The sequence below is a fragment of a genome (genome assembly GCF_019968985.1).
Source record: "MAG: Porospora cf. gigantea B chromosome Unknown PgB_NODE_195_length_29664_cov_117.853, whole genome shotgun sequence".
In the NCBI taxonomy this organism is placed as follows: Eukaryota; Apicomplexa; class Conoidasida; order Eugregarinorida; family Porosporidae; genus Porospora; species Porospora cf. gigantea B.
In genome coordinates this window covers 1-16147 of record NW_027178774.1, presented here as the reverse complement: position 1 = coordinate 16147, position 16147 = coordinate 1, and the positions used below count along the sequence as shown (strand labels likewise).

Below are 16147 nucleotides of genomic sequence, written 5' to 3'. Positions count from 1 at the left end.
ATCTGAGATGCTTGTTGTCTTCTTTCGTCCTTCTCACATTCCAGTGAAACTCTACGACTCCGGTCTTGCTAGAGTCAACAAATTCGCCCCACATAACAAAGAGTCAATAGAGGTAAATAACACTATCATTGCAATGTCTCACGGTGATTATAAGACTGCCTCTCATGTCGCGGGCGCAGAGTACAAGTCTGTGTCTGTGTTGTCGTCTGCAGCGGACAAGTCGCAATCTGGGCCTCACACGACCACGTCATACATCACTGAGCCCACCGTAGTGTCTCAAGACACTCTTGGTCACGTTGTTGGTGATCGTATGGTGAGCGGCTTCAGCGGAATAAGTGCGAGATCTGCCACATCTTTCGTCACTTCTCCTAGTGCGCGGCTAGAGGAGGTCACGTTTCCAGAAGGTACACGAGAAATTGAACAGCGAACCATATCGACAAGAATAGTCCACCAAGAGGACCTGCCGGCCAAGGAGAACGTGCGGTATGTGGAGGTCCCTGTATATCAGGATGTTGTGAAAGAGGTAACCAAGAAGGAGACGCGACATGTTGAGAAGCGCGTTCCAAAGTACGAGGTTGAGATTGTTGACAAGGTGGTTGAGGTTCCTCAGATTCAATGGGTTGACAAGGAGGTCGTTGTTCCCCACACCGAGGTCGTGCTCAAGCATGTGCCTCGAATTGAGGTCGTCGACAGGCAGATTGACGTTGTGAAACACGTCCCCATTGTTGAGCTGCAGGAGGTTGAGAAGATCATCAGCGTTCCCAGCGGCGAAATCATCGAAGTACCCAAGTCCGTTAAGGTTGAACAAAGGCGCATTGTGGACGTTAACCACGACACGAGAACTCCCGTGTTGATCGCTCAGACGGTGAACACGAACATAGTGAAGTCCGGACAGACTGAAGTCGCCTGCAGAGAACTATCTCCTGAGATAGTGCCTGTCGACATTCATGTCGCCAAGCCTGTGGATTCGCATCTTGTGGCGAAGGGCGTGGTCGACACGGTTCACCGACACGTGGACATCCCCAGCTCGCAGTACAACTGGCTTCTTCGACATTTGAATCAGAACCTGGGCCATCAACGGGTTGAGAAGCTACCTTACAAGGAGGAGCATGGCAGAGTTGAGTTCTCCCATACTGAGGTGCCTCATCATGTGGTGCACGACCGTAGCGTAGAAGTAGGCGGCGTTGCTGCATCGACTGCACACACTGTTGAGGCGGTTGAGCGCTGTGGGTCCTTCACGTCCGGGAGCACAAGCACTTCGCAGTCGTTTTCTGAGTCCTTCAGCTCGCTAATTGAAGCGAGGCCGGCAAAATGTTGTTCTCCACGCCAGAAGACTGACCGCGGATGCTGCAGTCCCAAGCAGCCTGAGAATGGCGAAGGCAGGTGCGCTCGTGGCGAGAAGACTGACCGTGGATGCTGCGCTCGTGGCGAGAAGACTGACCGTGGATGCTGCGGTCCCAAGCAGCCTGAGCATGGCGCCGGCAGGTGCGCTCGTGGCGAGAAGACTGACCGTGGATGCTGCGGTCCCAAGCAGCCTGAGCATGGCGCCGGCAGGTGCGCTCGTGGCGAGAAGACTGACCGTGGATGCTGCGGCCCCAAGCAGCCTGAGTATGGTACCGTCGTCGCGACCAGCACCAAGAAGACCCGCACTCGTTGTGGCAAGAATCAGGAGATCACCACTCACCGCACCCAGGGTTGCTGTTCCCCCAAGGTCAAGATCGTGAAGACCCACAAAGTTACGCAAAGGGCGGGTTGCTGCACTACCCGTGACAAGAACGAGTACGACGTCAAGGTGACTAAACGCCAGTCGCCATGCTACCGAGGACCAGCAGTATCATCCGAATTCTATGATTTGCGGTCCGTGCATCACGCTGCACCTTCCGCATCGCATAAGACTTCGGAGATTATTGAGATGTAGATAAAGAACGAAGATACTTAAGATTGTGCTTCCGCAGATGCTCTGTTTGACGAATTTCAGCATGAATCGGCCAGACTCGGCAGTGTTAAAACGAGATGTGAAACCAAATCACTCCTCATGCGTCATTCTGATGAATAACAGGTAATTCCACTATGACCTCGCTATTTAGGCGTTTGAGTCTTATTTGCTCACAAGAGACTGGGAACCCCAACGTTTCCACCCGTCCGAGAAAAGCTGTAGTTCTGCATGAGACCCCTGGTGAGCCCTACTACACCAGACGCTACATTGGAAGGACGAGTTGTCCTGATTGGACAAACAGTTGCTTGAGCAATTCCAGGCCTCTGACGAAGACGAGACCTGACATTCCCAAACTGCGCGCCATTCGAGGAGTGGATGGATTTAGTCTCCCGCCTCAGGCGAGTCCCAGAAAAGGACAGACGCAGTGGTTTGGCGAATTACCCGCACACTCGGAGGTCTCGTTGGATAGCAGCACTGACCACAGCTCACAGGCACATTCGCCAAATTATTACGTGGAGTGTGGGGATTCCAATTCTCGGTCATCAAGCCTGGCTTCTGCCAAAGTCAGGCGTTCCCAACCAAGTAATAAACCCCCTAAACACTATCGAATGGTATCACTTGATGCGAAGCGAGGAGTCCAGTTAGGCTACGAGTCGAGCCATACCAGTCCAGAGCCAGTTTCAATTAAGACTATGTCCGACGTACCTCTGAAAGGAGTTACTACTAAACCTAAACGACAAGCGCATCCTCAACGGTCGAGTTCGACGAATCAGACGAATCACAGAGCTACAGGCAAAAAAGTGCCGGTCTGTACGAGCGTCGCCGATACTGACCGTCACGTGGAACGTGGCAATCCTGTGGTGCTAGGCCCCCTTTTCTTCCCAGTTGGAAGCACTGGCTTGGCATATTTGCTGTCCTATCAACAAAGGCAGCATACTGACATTAAGATTGCATTCCTACCTCTCTGCCCAGATTGCCTAACCTGTCTCCGCTGCAACCCAGGAGCAGTCTCGTCCTTGAGAAAACGACGTGTATGTGAGCGCTGCCGCACTGACGTGGGAGACGCCCAAGTGGATTTGAGCATGATTGACCCCATGCTTCACAAACTGCGATGGGATGAAGAAATCAGCCGATCGGTTGAGCCGCGAGGGAAAGCAGTTCAAAAAGTGCTTACTCGGTTCGGTGTGGCTGTCATGTTTCCGCAGTCCAAGGCCGTCCTGGCGAAAGTGCTGGAGCTGATCCTAGCGGAGGCGCTAATATCCAGACGGGAGTCATTAATGAAGACTGCACACGACCTTAGACTACAATGCGTTCAGGCAGGCGACGCTGATCGTTGGGCAACTGCAAAAGCGCGGTACGAAAGCAAGTGGAACGAAGAGAAGGCGGATTTGACCCAAGTCTTCGAAATGCGTAAACGACGTCTACTCGTGTCCCGTTCAGGGCCAAGAGACGACTTCACTGAGGCCGAGAACCTGAGAGCATTAGTGCACTACTTGGGTCTCTCTCACGGGGATTGTGCCTGCAAGGCGATACTGCCTAAGCTCCAGGAAAAGTTGGTGGAAAGCGCACGCATGGAACGGCGGAGACTCGAGCGCAAAGTCCGCAGAGAGCGCTATGATGGTTTGCGTCCAGATTTTCAAGGCCAGTCAAGTGGATTCGGCAAGCAGTTTGACCGGACGATACATTAATCGTCTTCGACCACACCTTTCTTGTCCGGTCTTGAGGAGCCTGCCGACCTACCCATCGCAGATTTCATCTGTGTGATGCTTGCCGATGTTCTCTACCTTTTTCATGGCGTTATTGAGACGGGTGTCGGCAGGTGGCAGGCCAGGATGCTTAGTTTTACCCAACCGATTCTTGAGTTTACTCAGCACGTTGGTGCTATCGCTCTTGGCAGCGCCAAAAAGACTGAAAGCCGATACTTCAGCTGCCAGCAATGTCAGAAGTGCAGTGAGGCGCATCTTCCAGAGGATTTTCTTAAATTTGATTAGTCAGCCACTGACATGCTACAATAAATCACCAGAGCAGGGAGTGTAAATCTTGACCCGAGGCGCAATCGGTTTTAGAGTGAACTATGCTGCGATCTCTTAAGTCAAACTTGCTCAGATCGTGCTTTGTAGATCTGGATTGTAATCTAAATATGAAGAGCTGTGTAAACCACAGAGACGTGTGTGGAATGCCAACAACGCCTCCAGAGAAATCGCCCATATTTCATGTCAACGAATCTATTTTTGGGCGACGCCGGCAAAAATCCAGACAATTGCAAACCGAAATTCTTAAGGAAGGATGTACTGGAGATTATGATGAATCCTAATGGAAATGAGATTACGTATAACGGACGCGAGTACCAAATTGTCAATGCTGAGCTCTACGGCTGCGAACAACCTGCACAAGGAATCCAGCGCGGAACCGCCCACGTTCATGGACAAATACAGGCAGGCGGCCATCCCTTGCCAGCCATGTTCCCCCAACCACCAATGCCCTACCCCTACACTCACATGGTGCCGTTACAGCAGCCGACAACAGGCCAGCCTGCCGGATACCAACAAATGATGTACCCATTCATGTACTATCCTCCACCGGTACAAACGCCTACAAATGTAGCCGCCCAAATGGTTGGCTCACCCACCCAACCCGCTCAAGTTTCTCCGTTGATCGGACCTGCAACGTCGGAGTCCCCCAAAAAACGGTGCCCTGTTGATGAGGACTTGGTAGACGAAGTAATTGGAGAGGCAGCAGACGCGCTGAAGTTGACCAATGCTGAACACACAGCGGTAAAGGTGACACTGTTTGAAAACTATATCCGCTCCTACGACAGTCTGACACTTGCTATCCAGGACGGCATGCTGGAAAAGTTCCTTCACCCAGCACTGGCAGAGGCACTTAGCAAGGCTGTGAAAGACTTCGAAGCAGCGTTGACGATTGACGAAAAGACTGAAACGCCGAAGTCGGTGCGTAACCCTGAGCGGTTTACCTTCGGCGCGGTCCACGTGCACGTGGCAAGTCCTCTAAAAGCGGGCAGCGCCCGTATTCTGGCGACGCTGGCATGCGACATTAACCCTCACCTGGTCTCTGGTAGTGATGTTGTGGCTCACGTCTCCAAGGTGACGGGTCTGAGCATGAGCTGTTTCTGCCTTGCCCATGAAGGTAAGGTCATACAGCGTCTCCTGGATCCACTAACGAAGTCGAACATCGGTGCTGGCTGCACTCTAATTACTTTCATTGTGCCCTCTTCCTTGACAGGTGAGTTCCATGTGGTTCTGGAACGCAGAATCGGACATGTACCGGTTTTCCGAGCTGACGAAGAACGCACTGGGCTCCTCATGTCGACGGCGTATTATGACAGAGCTGCCTCCACAGGTTCATGCAGGCGACGAGTTGCGAGAAGAGGGAGAAGTACCATCGATGCATAAGATGGATATGTATGTCCGTACACTCAGCGATTAGATCTTTGACTTGTTCTTGCGTGCGACGTAGATCATCTGCGTGTGGGGCTTGCAGGGAACTCACTTTCAGACGAGACATGTTCAGCTCGCAGTTTACCATTTGCTTGCGGATGTGCTCCAGCTCACAGTCAGTCCTCTCCACGCCAGTCTGCGCTTGCGTCTGTTGCTTGTTGAGGAATTCTTTTGCCTCGACGTAATTCATCTCGATCATGACGTTGGCGCCAAGCCACAGACTGACGTTTCCGTCATATTCAGGCACGGCCTCAGCGTGGAGGTCGTTGCTTAGAGCATACTTAATGGGTTCCGGGTCTGCGACCTCATGTTTAGCCTCGACGACCTTCAACATTCTAAGTTGTTGAAGTATCTCGTTGAGCTTAACGTGCATAGAAGCTTTCTCCCGTTTGACTCCATCAAGTTGATAGGCGAGCTTTGAGTGTAGCTCACTCATCTGCATGATAGCATCCACCAGATCAAATTTGTTGGAGATGTCCAGTACGCTCTGTTCGGGAAGGAACTTCACGAAAGGTACGGCCCGGGAGCTGTCGACGTTTTCCAACAGAAGGTCAGAGATGCTGAACTTAGGCAGAACTTCAGTCATTTAGTGAATTTGAGGAGGCACTGCCCCAACGGAACAGAAGTGGGCGTTGTTGGAATGTGGAGACAATGTCACTTTAACCACGACTTATCGTTTTACTCTTGAGTCTGGCACCCATGAAGGATAGGGTACATTCATCACCGTTCTCTTCGTCATGATTTGCGGCTTAGGCGGCATGGGCGGCTTAGGCGGCTTAGGGGCTTAGGTGGCTTGGTCGCTACGGTGGGTTTCGTCGGGGACCTGTCTTCGGAGGGTAACACAGGGTATTGCCACTTGGATCTTTCCATTTCGAGCTTCCGTTGGTAGTTCTTTCCAACAACGGGCATCTTGCCTACGTCCTCAAGCATGTCGTCCGTGAGTTGCCTAGGGCTCACTGATTGGCCTGGCTGGGAAGTTTGAAGGGATGTGCGCACCTTCAGATTAGTGAGTGGCTGAACGAAGCCAGCGTACCTTTTAGGTCGTCTTTGCATTTCCGCAAGCATTCTGTGTGATTTGGCACCGGATCTCACTCGTTCCAGTCGAATATGACGAGAGCGTCGGGGTCTGAGACGTCAACGCCTTCGCACAGATAACGGAACAATTCTGGGCATCCCAAGACCACGGCTGCGTGCAGAAAGTATTCTCGGTACTCAGGGTCAAATGACCCTGGTCCATATACATGGCTCAGAACGCCCAGCTGCTTTAGGAGTCCCCGGAGGAGTTCAGCTGCTTCGGCGCCTCGGCTTCTTCGAGCTATGCATTCGTCAACCAGAGCTCTGGCCGCCGAAACAGACTGAGGGTTTACTGGTTTGGCCTGGGCCAGCTTACTGGCTAGAGCGTCATGTCGTTGTATCAGCGATTCGATCAACGCGAGATAAAGGTAGGGGTAGCCCATCTGTGGTAGAATCTGCGCCTTGGTCTCCGAACGCGACTGAAGGAATTTCGCTGAGAGAAGCATGAGCTCCCCGCTGCTCGAAAGTTCCTGGATCACTCTCATCAGCAACGTGGCCCTCTGACCTAGCTCCCGTAGCAGAACTCTGCATTGAGCCGCCATCGGCCTTGACAGGAAGTCGGAGACGACCAAGGATATGTGACGATGGAAGAGAAGGTCTGCGTGTTTCGTAGGTCTCAACGGGTTTGTACCTATGTCAAGGATGCCACCGTTGATCAACTCATAAGCCTCGTAAGGGTAAGGATCATGTCGGACACACATACGTTGGTAGCTGGAAGGAGCAACACGAGGGCCAGAGTGCTTCCCAGACAGGTGAGCCGCCTCAAGTCTGTCGTTCAGGTTCTCATAGGCGCTGACGTAGGTGGGGGACTTGTAGGGCCGACGCATGTCATGCTGAAAAGACTTCTCAATGAAAGAGTCCAGGGGAAATGAACTGCACAGCCCACTTTCTACCAGGTCTTCGAAGAGAGTGATAGCTAGATCCAGGGGGGTTCGGCCTGCCGGATCCGTCATGAACGGCTGGGTCCCCGACTGGAGCTCCTTCTTAAAGGCAATGAAGTCTAGTTTTTTCAGGTGGTAGTGCAGGGGGTAGCGCAACCTCTCCTCGGTTTCTCTTCTGGCTTGACAACCGGTGTGCCAAACATAACGATGCCTGTACGTCGACATTCGAATGCGAAACACCTAGTTGACTCACACACCAAAATATATTCGCCTATACCTTTAGCAGGTACGGGAAGACGTCATGATCGTCAATGTAGACTGACTCGGGTAGTGGGCAACGTCACGATTCTGATGCTAGTGTATGAGATATCTTGGTGCATCTGAGAAGACCAGTGTTCTCTGTTCGATGACAAACTTATTGAAATTCAGCTGACCGCTCTAAGGAACAGACTGACACGTTCGAAGGGACTCTGTCCTCCGCAGTCATTGTGGAAGCTTCAGATGGCGCCAGCTTTAGATTCTGTGGAGACGCATCCTCTATCGGAAATATACCTGATTCTAACCTTGCAATCGCCTCGATCTCGCTGTTCATATGGGATGGAAGATCCGATATTTCTTGCTCCTTGGTGCTTACAGAGCTTGTTGAGCTTATTGAGCATATGTCCGTCCCAACTTCGACATCTGGCAAGAGAGGCGAGAGGAGAGCCCCCTTCTTCTTATGCGCCTTCTCGTATGACTTGGATACGATATACAAGGAGCCCCCGATAGCCTTGAACAGCGTGCTGAGGTAGACTTCGAGATTCGCGTCGGCAGGATTGCTCCAGATACCTAATAATGTCTGGACCAGCTGCTTGACGAGGTTCGTGAACTGATATGTGAGAGGCGACACTAAGCTCGAGTAGTCGAAGAAAACGAGATTCCAGACGAAGGCAAATACAGTGGTGAGGCAAATGGAACACCATGTCCGGATGTCTGTAAAAAGAAGCGTGTATGGGAGGCTTTCGCAAGGGAATAGCCACCAGTCGAGGACTGGAGATAATGCCAAAGTGAAGATGCTCATCCAGATACTATTAATGAAGAAAAACTCTCCTGATGGAATGCTGATTGAAATCCCCCCGTCTCGCCCACTTGACCTCCTTCATTGTGGCCACGACAATAATGCTCCTGAATGATTGGATAAGACTGGTGATGACCCCGAAAAGTGAAGCTGCGAGGTTTACCTGTGTCAGGATACAGACAGCCTCACAGTGTTATTCACCAGGCCAAACGATAGCATGACGACAGCAATCGATAGCCACGTCGCCACAGAGGAGAACTCTCGCAAAAATATACACTGCATCATGGCAGTGAAGAGGACAGTAGTGCCTTTCAGGAGGTCGAACTTCCCTAACGACGCAGCTTTGAGGGTGTAGCCGTTCAGAATGTTGATCAGCGCCATAATGAAGGAGTTCAAAAACAATCGTCGCAGGAGGAACCAGCAGGGCCGCGGGGGAGGCAATGCGCGCGATAGGCGGCTTGCCGCCTGGCTTCCATGCTTCCATCTGTCTGCCGGAAGTGAGAAAGCCAAGTAGATCGCCAGGAACTGCACGTTTTGGATAGCCGAAATTGTGCAGGGGTAGGGATAAAGATGTTGTATAATCTGCGTTCAGAAACCTCTTGACTCTCACGAATTGGTAGGTGAAGTAGAAGAAGTAATTGAAGACGTTCATCAGTATGGCCTCCGTGAGGACCCGGTTTGCCTTTCCCTCCATTTGATTTTTGTGTTTCTATATCAGGTTTATTGCTCATGTGTGTTAACGGTGTAGGCGTAGATTCCTGATTCGTCGTTGTGGTGTTTCACCACCGACAAGTCATCTTCAAGGGATTTAAGCCGCCAGTAGAAAGTTACGACCTTTGAGATCACTCCACTCTTAAGCAGGTAACCTACGGTTGGACCGAGAAGCCTCAAAGCCTCCGGTATCAAATACATGAAGCTGCGTGCTTAAAAGCTGTGGTCCTCACATGACGCCGCCTCTCAGTTTTTCAGGTGGGGTTCGTCGTATGTCGTGGATCTCGATTGACACCCTATCGGCTACATTATGCGTCTTGGCAAATTGGGCTGCTTTCGATGCCAACACATCGTCGAGTTCGATTCCCAGGCCACGAGTATTCTGACAAGCCTTGCAGACCTCGATCACCACTCGTCCATCTCCACAACCCAGACTGCGTTGGAGAGTTCTTAGCGACCTACTCGACGAACAGATCAGGAGTCCCCACCACCTCCAGAAGACTGGCTAGCCGGTCAAGTGGGAAGGATTGGAAGGGGGACACAAATCCGTATTCCACGTCGTCCTGTGACGCGCGGTTAAAAGGCAGAGCATCTTCGCTTTCTGATGACCAGGCCATAAATCAGAGTTTTGGTCTCGAGTCTCGCACTACAAAGACTCTTCCGATTCTGGGGTAGGGTTCTTGAACCTTGTGTAGCTCGGCCCGTAAACTCCCATGTCAGATAAGTTGAAGAACACCAGTTCAGCAGTCCTTTCAAGGCGGAGCAAGTAGCTGTGTCAACTATTCTGATGCCTCACCAGAGCAGACGCTTGTAACTGACTCGGTCCTTCTTGATGATGAGGAGGACCCTCAATGTGGACATTTGGTGGATCTTGGCGTTTACTTGTCGTTTTAGTGCAGCGAGCAACCTCATCATTCGTGGTTCGGAAGCGAAGCAGATCCTTAGGGAGAAATTGTCGGTCATTCGTAGTTCTTCGTGATGGCCGACCCAAACCTGATTTCCCTTGTCGAGCAGTGACACCTTGTCGCTTATGTATTCCACATCATGGAGCTGTGAAGACATGATAATAATTGTTCGATCTCGTTTGCAGGCGGCGATCAGTCGCCATATATCTTGTCTGGACCTGTCGTCACACATAAGGGCTGGCTCGTCGATCACCACTATGGGTGGATTGCCCATGAAGGTTAGCGTCACCATGAGATGGCGCCGCAGGCTATAGGGGACGTCACATAGAGGTACGTCCGCTAGGTCTACCAGAAGCAGGTCATGCAGGACTTCTCTGGTAAAGATATTCGTCCACCACTTTGAAATGCCAGTCATCGAAGCCATTAGATTTATCAGCTGCCGCGGCGTTAGATGGAGGTAGCGATCCTGAGACGCGTCTAGCCAGCGTATTGTTTGCTTGAGTGGCACTGGCACAACTGCCAATTCTCGGGGCTGGATTTCGTCCGCCAGAATACGCATCAGAGTACGCTTGCCGCTCATGTTGAGACCGAAGATCGTCGTGACTTCATCTGTGTTACACTGGAGCCAGAGAGGGTTGATGATGCTTTTGCGCGTGGCGGTGGTGCAGACATGGGAGACGACGGAATACTCGAGGCCAGTAAAAATGAGACCAGGCCTGGATATCGGATCTGTTAGAGTCATTCCAAGATGCTGCAGGTGCCGAGAGGACTTGAAGTAGCTGTTGATTTGTCGGAATTCAGAATCCACTACAGCGATTTTTCGTTTGGATTCGGATCCCTCTCGATGACGTAGAAGACACTGAGTTACCACCGACCTGATCGCATTCTTATGCTCGACGACGAGCAAAATCAGCCACCAGCCTCCAGCCATCAGGTAGAGCGCCACGCTACCTGGACGGTGGATGTAGGTAAGGTTGTACCTCGTACCTGTGAGGAGATCCACCACCAGTGGTACATGGGGACACATGAATGTGACTCTGCGTGAGAAGAACTGATTGAACACACAATGTAAACCAAAAGCTGGAAACGTAGGTCAAGCTGATGAACAGGAGAGCTATGAACTCCGAAAAGATGGTCAACAATGAGAATACCACCAACACATGTGTGCTATCCGCCATAAACCGGCAGAGGACGTAGATTATCGGGAATGACGCGACGTTGAAGAGTGCAACCGAGGACAGGTACACGCTGATTGGCACATTGGATATCATCTGCGGAGAGGCAACGTACAACATACATTGGATCAGCAGCGTCGGCAAGAGGTCACCGACGATGATCGACACCCAGTCAACGAAGTTCAGGCTGCCAGCCCTGCGCTCCAGAGGTCCGGTGTGCCTGCGTCTTTTTTGAGAAGATCCCCCACTTTCGCTGGAACTGCCACGTCACGATGACGAGTATGGGTGACAGGCCTACCAGGAGCACAGAGAAGCTGAAGTAGTCGAAATTCTCTTCATGAATGTTCTCCCTGGACCTACCGTGAGAAGCAGTCCAAGAAAGTCACTCTGTGGCCTGTTGAAATAAGTGTACTTCAACGTGGGCCATCCCACCATGTTGTGAGTGCATACATAATGGACGGCCCATGCGGCAGGGTAGGCCCAGGTGTAGATTTGGGAGTTGTGCCAGAATGTGTTCTTGCCAAAAGCCATCACATGCAGTCTCTTGCCCTTCGCAAGATAGGAGCTGACGTCATCCACTCGATGCAACTTAAGCCCGAGCCTGTCCATGATTTTTGGGGAACATTTGAAGTCCTTCGCCGCCGGTACAATTGTTGCGTCGGCCGGCAGTCGGTTCCCTGGGTAGGGTCCCAACAGAGTAACCGTATGCCCCTCCGAGATCGTGACGGGCGCCAAGGTCCACTCGTAGACCAGCATCACCAAAACGAAGCTGAACAGTTGGAAGACGAACACTATTCTATGTTGTTGAAGGTACTTGAAGTGCGAGAAGAGGTGGTGTTTGAACTGGCTCATTCCATTAGCGAAGGAACCCGACTCCATCTTGGGCAAGTGCGACCTGTCAAATTGAGTGGCACCGTCAATGAAAGCGAAGGTGCTTAGAGATCTCATGCCGGAGGATAGGTCACGAGTCATGCGGGCTGAACACAGACGCTGAGAGTCGTAGATGTCTGAAATGTATGGGATCACATTATTGGTAACTGAAACGGCGAGAGCTTCGTTACCGAAGCGAAACACCATAGGCAAGCTGGTGTCTGACTCCACTCCGACATCAACCGTCAGATTTATTACCGAGAGCAGGGTGGTATCGTCCATGGTAGCACATTGATCGACGAATTCCGTCACAGATGTCTCATCTCGAAAGGTGCATTGGACTACATAGCACACGTTTAGATTCTGTGTGATTAGAAGGCTTGACTCACGAGACTACGAATGTCATTGGTCTGGAATTGGGTGTAGCCGTCACGGAGGAAGACGAGCTTAGTGTTACTCCGAGATGAAACGTGCACGGGCAAGCGACGTAGAGCTTTTGTCGTGATTAGAATGGCTACATCATCATTCCTTAGATGGTCGATGACGCGCATACACCTGCTGATGAAGAAGGGATCGAGACCCTCGAATGGTTGATGCCATACCACAACCCTGGGCCATCCAATCAAGGAGCAGGCCAATGCAACAATCTTCCTTGATGCCCATGAAAGGGCGCGGATGTCCTCATCCGCCAATTTTTGAATCCCAAAGAGGACGAGGAGCGCTCTGACTCCTGACGCCTCCGAACTGCCAGGCAGGCCCTTGAACACGGCCACCATCCGCAGGTGTTGTCCCACCGTCATGTGATTCATGAGCCGAATATTTGCATCGAAGAATCCGCATTCGTAATTGGTCCCCAAAACGGCTTTTCCGAGGCATACGACGTCACCAGCAGAAGGTCGTAAGATACCAGTGGCTAGCTCATGTACTGCTCTCACCCCACACTTGGAGTCGCCAACCACATAAGCCAGTGCACCGGCTTCGACTGCGAGGTTGAACTGGTAGACGGAGTTCTGGTCAGCGGTGTTTGAGGCGTAGGTCACAGATACGAACTCCAAGTTGAACCACCCTTGCGACTCTTGGACTTCTGGAGTCCATCGGAGACGCAGCTGCCCTCTGTCCGGCCAAGCGATAAGTGTGAGGGTGAACAGGAGGCAGATGAATGCGCTCTGAAGCAAGTAGACGTATCCCGCACTGAGTTCATGCAGCGGAGTGCTCTTGACGCCCATCAGATACCGCAAGGCCGGCGCTATTGTGGCGGTCGGGGAGAGTAAGAGTGTGGCATAAACTCTGGTCTTCGAAGGAGCCTCAGTATTCACTGCACACATGATTACCAACTGTGTGGTCGTCGCCACGATGGTAGCCAGGCTTACAAAGTACCGGTTCTCTAGGACACAACAGAGGAAGAGCACGAACATGTAGTTTTGCATCCCGGCCAAAAAGGTGACGACGAAGACAGTGGAGACGTCTGTATTTCGCGGATCCATATCTCACTGGCTGCAGGAAAAGGAACCTGCATTGTCAGCATTGTTATGAGGGACAAGAAAGCTTGCCACAAAGAGAAGAAGAGAAAGAAGCTGTAGATAAACTCTACAGCTCCTATATGAATCACTCGATGACCGACACTTTGTAGCTCCACCACATGTTCAGTTATGAGAAGAGAGGATGTGAGCCACAAATACACCCACAGACCGAAATGCCAGTCTGAAGTGTGGGCCAGGTCCGCTGTCACATCCACACGGTTGTGTTTCAGCGGAAAAGATGTTTCTAAGGGGACCCTGGGTCCCCAAGTGAACCACATTGGAAACCTGGCAACCTCATCCGCGGTCAGACCGTAGTAGCGTAAGTCCTCCAGTGATCGACCAGTCGAGAAGGCCCCAGCGGACTCCTCAATCATATACGCCCAAAACTCATCAAGATGATCCATCGTCGCGCCGGAGAGGAAGGCATACAGCGCTGTCAGGAAGTTGGGGGCGCTGATTACCGTCTGACGAGAAGCTTACGTGGCAGCGAAAGCCTCCTGGGGTTTGATATCAGAGGGCAGATCGACGTCCCCGGTGTCAGTGAACACTGTCCAAGGCCCCTTCTTGAAGATTTCCTTAGACGTGGCCAGTTCTAAGATGGACTCGACGATGTCTTGGTCCGTTAGCATCATGAACAGAGGAACCACCTTCCGATTTACCATTTCCGCAGTGCATTTCAGGAGGTCTTCAGTGACGTCCACATCCGCCCATTCGCCGTCGTAGCTTGTTCCGCGAACAACGATGTCGATAAAATCTGCAGCGTGTTTCGTGCATGTCCGTTTTATCTCGTCCAACGGCTGGATCAGACTGTCAAAGTCAGGAAATGACAACATGATCAGTCTGCGTATCGCCAGAATGTTGGCAGCATCGAAATGGACGAGTAATGTGCCAAATGTCTGTAGCTGACGCTCCAGGCTGGACCAGTTAGGGTTCTGATGGCACAAGGGCTCTTTGCCAGTGAGGAGCGTCCTCCAGGTGTTCCCGACTCGCGGTTGGTGACTGTTCAGTAGGAATTGATTCCATGTCGAGCAGAGCTCATCATAGTAGAGGCCTGAATACCGATCACGAGTAGCGTCATGGCAAACCATGCAGATGGAAGCCAAGTTCAATTGGAAGATGTCACCTGCCATGTAGTCTGAGAACCTATCAGGGAAGCGCTTGGTAAGACCGCGACGGCGGAGGAAGAGTCCCTTCTCCCCTGCGATGATTAGCGTTTAGTTGCTCACAATCGTTCAACAGCGGACCGAAGTTAGACGATACTTGGTTGGACTTCCAGGACGCGTACATCAGTACGACTCTCATGGCATCCATCGCAGTAAGTTCGGACATCTCTAGAGGTTGGCCGACCATAACGCTTCCAATGCCTGAGAAGAGGGCGGTGTAGGGGTACTCTCTGACTGCAATTGCTTGTAAGTTCCTCACTACGAACTTGGTGGAGTGCATGATCGTCACCTTCCACTTTTCAGGATCATCAGCATCGAAGCCATTAAAAACCAGTCTCATACCCCAGTCTGTGTCTAACCCACCGTGTTCTCACAGATGTCGTCAGTAGACTCCGTAAATATTTTGGAGGCGTTTATGAATGGGAACTCATCGTCGCTTGGCGATAGAGAGCTGGGGTCCTCAACGTTATTCTTCCCCAGAATTATACTGGACCACGATTCGAACCAGAAGGCGAACTCGCAGTCCAGATTCGATCCGCATGGCGAGATCTGTGCCCTTTCATGTATTTGAAACTCTCCCAACAACCAGAGCAGCTTATCTGCTGGACTGACCCTTGTCTGATATCTGGAGTTGAGCATACCTGATGTGTGGAGTTGAGGGGGAACTCACTGTTGCATTGCATGCCTCGTTTGAAGAACCATGTTACCCTCATAGGGTCTTCTCCGAAAAGGTTGCTCCCGTCGAACCATCGTACCCATTTGAGGTTGTCATGCAGCTGATCGCTGAAATAGCCAAGTGTTTTGCATTGCTTAGCTTCGCTCCCCAGAAAGTCATCTGCCTCGATATCCACTGGATGCAGTACTGTTCTCGGCAGACTGAACACCAAAGTGAAGAAGACTATTACCAAAACCTCGACCAGTACGTGCCACTTGTGATGGGATTTGAATCTGAAGTGGGCTTTCAAAAGGCAACTTTGTCTTCGAAAATTGCTAGCAGTAACTTGTAACGTGGTAGCTCTCGGTCTCAGCATAGGACTGAAGCTCTCTACGGAGTCTGTGAGGATCAACGACGGGACTCGTTTGTCGGGCCGTCGATCCCAACGCGACTGAATGTAGCGCCTTCGCCAAGAAACAAGTCGTTCTGTTTTCGTTTTGTTGTAGTCGGAGTCGAGATGCCAGTCCGCCATCTCCACGTTCGTAGGCACCGCAGAGTTGGTGACGCTTGGCTTACCAGAAATGTCAGTCGCGGAAGAGTGTACAGCTGAGAGTACAGTTGAGGGTTCAGCTGAGGGTTCAGCTGAGGGTACAGCTGAGGGTACAGCTGAGGGTACAGCTGAGGGTCCAGCTGAGGGTCCAGCTGAGGGTCCAGCTGAGGGTCCAGCTGAGGGTCCAGCTGA

General features: G+C 51.6%; 9 protein-coding genes across 18 annotated transcripts; 4 read left to right on the top strand and 5 right to left on the bottom strand.

Annotated features, from left to right (window-relative positions):
- Window positions 1-7: 7 nt before the first annotated feature.
- Window positions 8-1918, top strand: KVP17_003845 (uncharacterized protein; the record flags this gene model as incomplete). 2 transcript variants are annotated; one of them, XM_068521520.1, is made up of 1 exon in its annotated part: window positions 8-1918. In XM_068521520.1, the coding sequence occupies one exon, from the start codon at window positions 8-10 to the stop codon at window positions 1916-1918; it is 1911 nt and encodes a 636-aa protein (XP_068377308.1). The 2 variants fall into 2 exon arrangements, with proteins under 2 accessions (XP_068377308.1, XP_068377307.1); XM_068521519.1 differs by having other exon boundaries at window positions 134-1918.
- Window positions 1919-2544: 626 nt separating this feature from the next.
- On the top strand, window positions 2545-3624 carry KVP17_003850 (uncharacterized protein; the record flags this gene model as incomplete). Of its 2 annotated transcripts, none has more annotated exons than XM_068521526.1 (1): window positions 2545-3624. In XM_068521526.1, one exon carries the CDS (start codon window positions 2545-2547, stop codon window positions 3622-3624), a length of 1080 nt encoding a protein of 359 aa, XP_068377314.1. The 2 variants fall into 2 exon arrangements, with proteins under 2 accessions (XP_068377314.1, XP_068377313.1); XM_068521525.1 differs by having other exon boundaries at window positions 2629-3624.
- Window positions 3625-3672: 48 nt separating this feature from the next.
- Window positions 3673-3897, bottom strand: KVP17_003847 (uncharacterized protein; the record flags this gene model as incomplete). Its single annotated transcript, XM_068521522.1, has 1 exon — window positions 3673-3897. One exon carries the CDS (start codon window positions 3895-3897, stop codon window positions 3673-3675), a length of 225 nt encoding a protein of 74 aa, XP_068377310.1.
- Window positions 3898-4149: 252 nt separating this feature from the next.
- On the top strand, window positions 4150-5349 carry KVP17_003837 (uncharacterized protein; the record flags this gene model as incomplete). The annotated part of the gene is made up of 1 exon (XM_068521501.1): window positions 4150-5349. One exon carries the CDS (start codon window positions 4150-4152, stop codon window positions 5347-5349), a length of 1200 nt encoding a protein of 399 aa, XP_068377289.1.
- A 30-nt stretch (window positions 5350-5379) lies between these two features.
- KVP17_005323 (uncharacterized protein) lies at window positions 5380-5980 on the bottom strand (the record flags this gene model as incomplete). Its single annotated transcript, XM_068515128.1, has 2 exons — window positions 5380-5418; window positions 5447-5980. The coding sequence occupies 2 exons, from the start codon at window positions 5978-5980 to the stop codon at window positions 5380-5382; spliced, it is 573 nt and encodes a 190-aa protein (XP_068377315.1).
- A 149-nt stretch (window positions 5981-6129) lies between these two features.
- KVP17_003838 (uncharacterized protein) lies at window positions 6130-7574 on the bottom strand (the record flags this gene model as incomplete). 3 transcript variants are annotated; one of them, XM_068521502.1, is made up of 2 exons in its annotated part: window positions 6130-6460; window positions 6487-7574. In XM_068521502.1, 2 exons carry the CDS (start codon window positions 7572-7574, stop codon window positions 6130-6132), a joined length of 1419 nt encoding a protein of 472 aa, XP_068377290.1. The 3 variants fall into 3 exon arrangements, with proteins under 3 accessions (XP_068377290.1, XP_068377292.1, XP_068377291.1); XM_068521504.1 differs by lacking the exon at window positions 6487-7574 and having other exon boundaries at window positions 6130-6459; XM_068521503.1 differs by lacking the exon at window positions 6130-6460 and having other exon boundaries at window positions 6483-7574.
- A 190-nt stretch (window positions 7575-7764) lies between these two features.
- KVP17_003836 (uncharacterized protein) lies at window positions 7765-9734 on the bottom strand (the record flags this gene model as incomplete). 2 transcript variants are annotated; one of them, XM_068521500.1, is made up of 7 exons in its annotated part: window positions 7765-8449; window positions 8478-8569; window positions 8596-8988; window positions 9017-9115; window positions 9148-9322; window positions 9351-9551; window positions 9580-9734. In XM_068521500.1, the coding sequence occupies 7 exons, from the start codon at window positions 9732-9734 to the stop codon at window positions 7765-7767; spliced, it is 1800 nt and encodes a 599-aa protein (XP_068377288.1). The 2 variants fall into 2 exon arrangements, with proteins under 2 accessions (XP_068377288.1, XP_068377287.1); XM_068521499.1 differs by lacking the exons at window positions 7765-8449; window positions 8478-8569; window positions 9017-9115; ... (1 more) ...; window positions 9351-9551; window positions 9580-9734 and having other exon boundaries at window positions 8575-8787.
- A 29-nt stretch (window positions 9735-9763) lies between these two features.
- On the bottom strand, window positions 9764-15937 carry KVP17_003839 (uncharacterized protein; the record flags this gene model as incomplete). 5 transcript variants are annotated; one of them, XM_068521507.1, is made up of 12 exons in its annotated part: window positions 9764-9887; window positions 9914-11059; window positions 11088-11417; window positions 11446-11528; window positions 11558-12430; window positions 12457-13401; window positions 13438-13532; window positions 13559-14040; window positions 14068-14785; window positions 14814-15098; window positions 15125-15349; window positions 15421-15937. In XM_068521507.1, 12 exons carry the CDS (start codon window positions 15935-15937, stop codon window positions 9764-9766), a joined length of 5823 nt encoding a protein of 1940 aa, XP_068377295.1. The 5 variants fall into 5 exon arrangements, with proteins under 5 accessions (XP_068377295.1, XP_068377297.1, XP_068377296.1 ...); XM_068521505.1 differs by lacking the exons at window positions 9764-9887; window positions 9914-11059; window positions 11088-11417; ... (5 more) ...; window positions 15125-15349; window positions 15421-15937 and having other exon boundaries at window positions 14064-14785; window positions 14814-15090; XM_068521509.1 differs by lacking the exons at window positions 9764-9887; window positions 11088-11417; window positions 11446-11528; ... (6 more) ...; window positions 15125-15349; window positions 15421-15937 and having other exon boundaries at window positions 9910-11049.
- On the top strand, window positions 15521-15757 carry KVP17_003844 (uncharacterized protein; the record flags this gene model as incomplete). Its single annotated transcript, XM_068521518.1, has 1 exon — window positions 15521-15757. One exon carries the CDS (start codon window positions 15521-15523, stop codon window positions 15755-15757), a length of 237 nt encoding a protein of 78 aa, XP_068377306.1.
- Window positions 15938-16147: the final 210 nt, after the last annotated feature.